This window comes from Perkinsus marinus, assembly GCF_000006405.1.
Source record: "Perkinsus marinus ATCC 50983 genomic scaffold scf_1104296966616, whole genome shotgun sequence".
Taxonomy (NCBI): Eukaryota; Perkinsozoa; order Perkinsida; family Perkinsidae; genus Perkinsus; species Perkinsus marinus.
In genome coordinates this window covers 1-1,294 of record NW_003203859.1, presented here as the reverse complement: position 1 = coordinate 1,294, position 1,294 = coordinate 1, and the positions used below count along the sequence as shown (strand labels likewise).

General features: G+C 47.5%; 1 protein-coding gene across 1 annotated transcript; it reads right to left on the bottom strand.

Annotated features, from left to right (window-relative positions):
* Positions 1-145: 145 nt before the first annotated feature.
* Positions 146-909, bottom strand: Pmar_PMAR009929 (hypothetical protein; the record flags this gene model as incomplete). Its single annotated transcript, XM_002769045.1, has 5 exons — positions 146-242; positions 289-349; positions 402-650; positions 695-771; positions 824-909. 5 exons carry the CDS (start codon positions 907-909, stop codon positions 146-148), a joined length of 570 nt encoding a protein of 189 aa, XP_002769091.1.
* Between the last annotated feature and the right edge of the window lie 385 nt (positions 910-1,294).

Below are 1,294 nucleotides of genomic sequence, written 5' to 3'. Positions count from 1 at the left end.
CTCCAGCAGCTTTAGTGACCACACCATCCATCTTGATGAACCGACCAACACTACCCGACTTAACTTCACGTAATGGTGTTGAGGCCACATCCTTGGGCAGATGGATGTATACCTATCATGTTATCGAGAGGCATTACTCTATGCATCATGGGCCGACGCCACCACCCACCACAAAGTCCCATTTCATCCTCTCAGGCATCTTATTCTGAGGATCAGCAGTACCCGCTAGGGCCCTCTGTGAACTGGAACATAGAGTAAAGGAAAATCGAGCTACTGAAGGCAACCTACTTGATGTGATCATCGACGGCTTCGCGCCACTCATTCTGTGCTCGCACATCTCTGTTGGGGTCTGCAAACAAGAGGAAGAAGCTTGTGATAATATGGAGGTGAAGAGCTCCTACTTGGTTGGAAGTGGACCGAGGGTTGAGGCATGATAGCATGGCATTCCTCCACAAAGAATAGATGATATCTGAGCTGCTCAGTCTGCCTCACTATCCACTCCTGCATACCACACCTCTGAGTATTCCTCATTATAGCCTCTACAAGGCCCTCCTCCATCGTAGAGTGTTGTAAGTCATCCAGACTGATGTCAACACGGTCACTGAGACCATCAACAACCTTCTGCAGTTGAGTCATGTACTTCTTCGTGCCTAAGTGACCTCATACAGTGTAGGTTGACCATCCCCTTTATCACCCCATATGTCATCACTAAGAGCCTTATCTTGGAATTGTTCCAGGAAGTCTCTTATAGCCTGCCTATGTAGACCATACCTGAGCAGCAGCATTAAGATGTGTTATCGTTCCAATGATAGGAGTATTGTACTTCCCAATGAGATGCTTAGAGTCAGTAAATACTTGAGTGTACTCCCTAGTACTCCTCCTAAAGTCGGGCTGGGCTACTCCTGCCATCACGTCTCTTCACGGGACTACTCTTCAGTGAAGTGCCCAATTGACCAACAACAACAGCTCAACAACAGACAGCTTCCATATACGCGAATATTCTTCGCATTTCGATCAATCACTAGATACTGCTACTACACAGGCGTGGAAAGCCACAATAAGGATAGCACCTCGCCATACCATGCCATTACTTCCCAATAATAGTAGTACAACTCAGCTCGCCTTGTAGCCGTATACCCGTAGGCAAGCAGCATTACAGTGGTTATCAGAATGATCCTCACCATTACCACAATCATATCGTCCTCAAAAAGCGATGCGTTGGTAGTGGACCCTCCCATGAGCAAACTGTGTCATATAGAGGAGGAGTAGTAGGCCGTCGGCTAGTTCGGTGCCT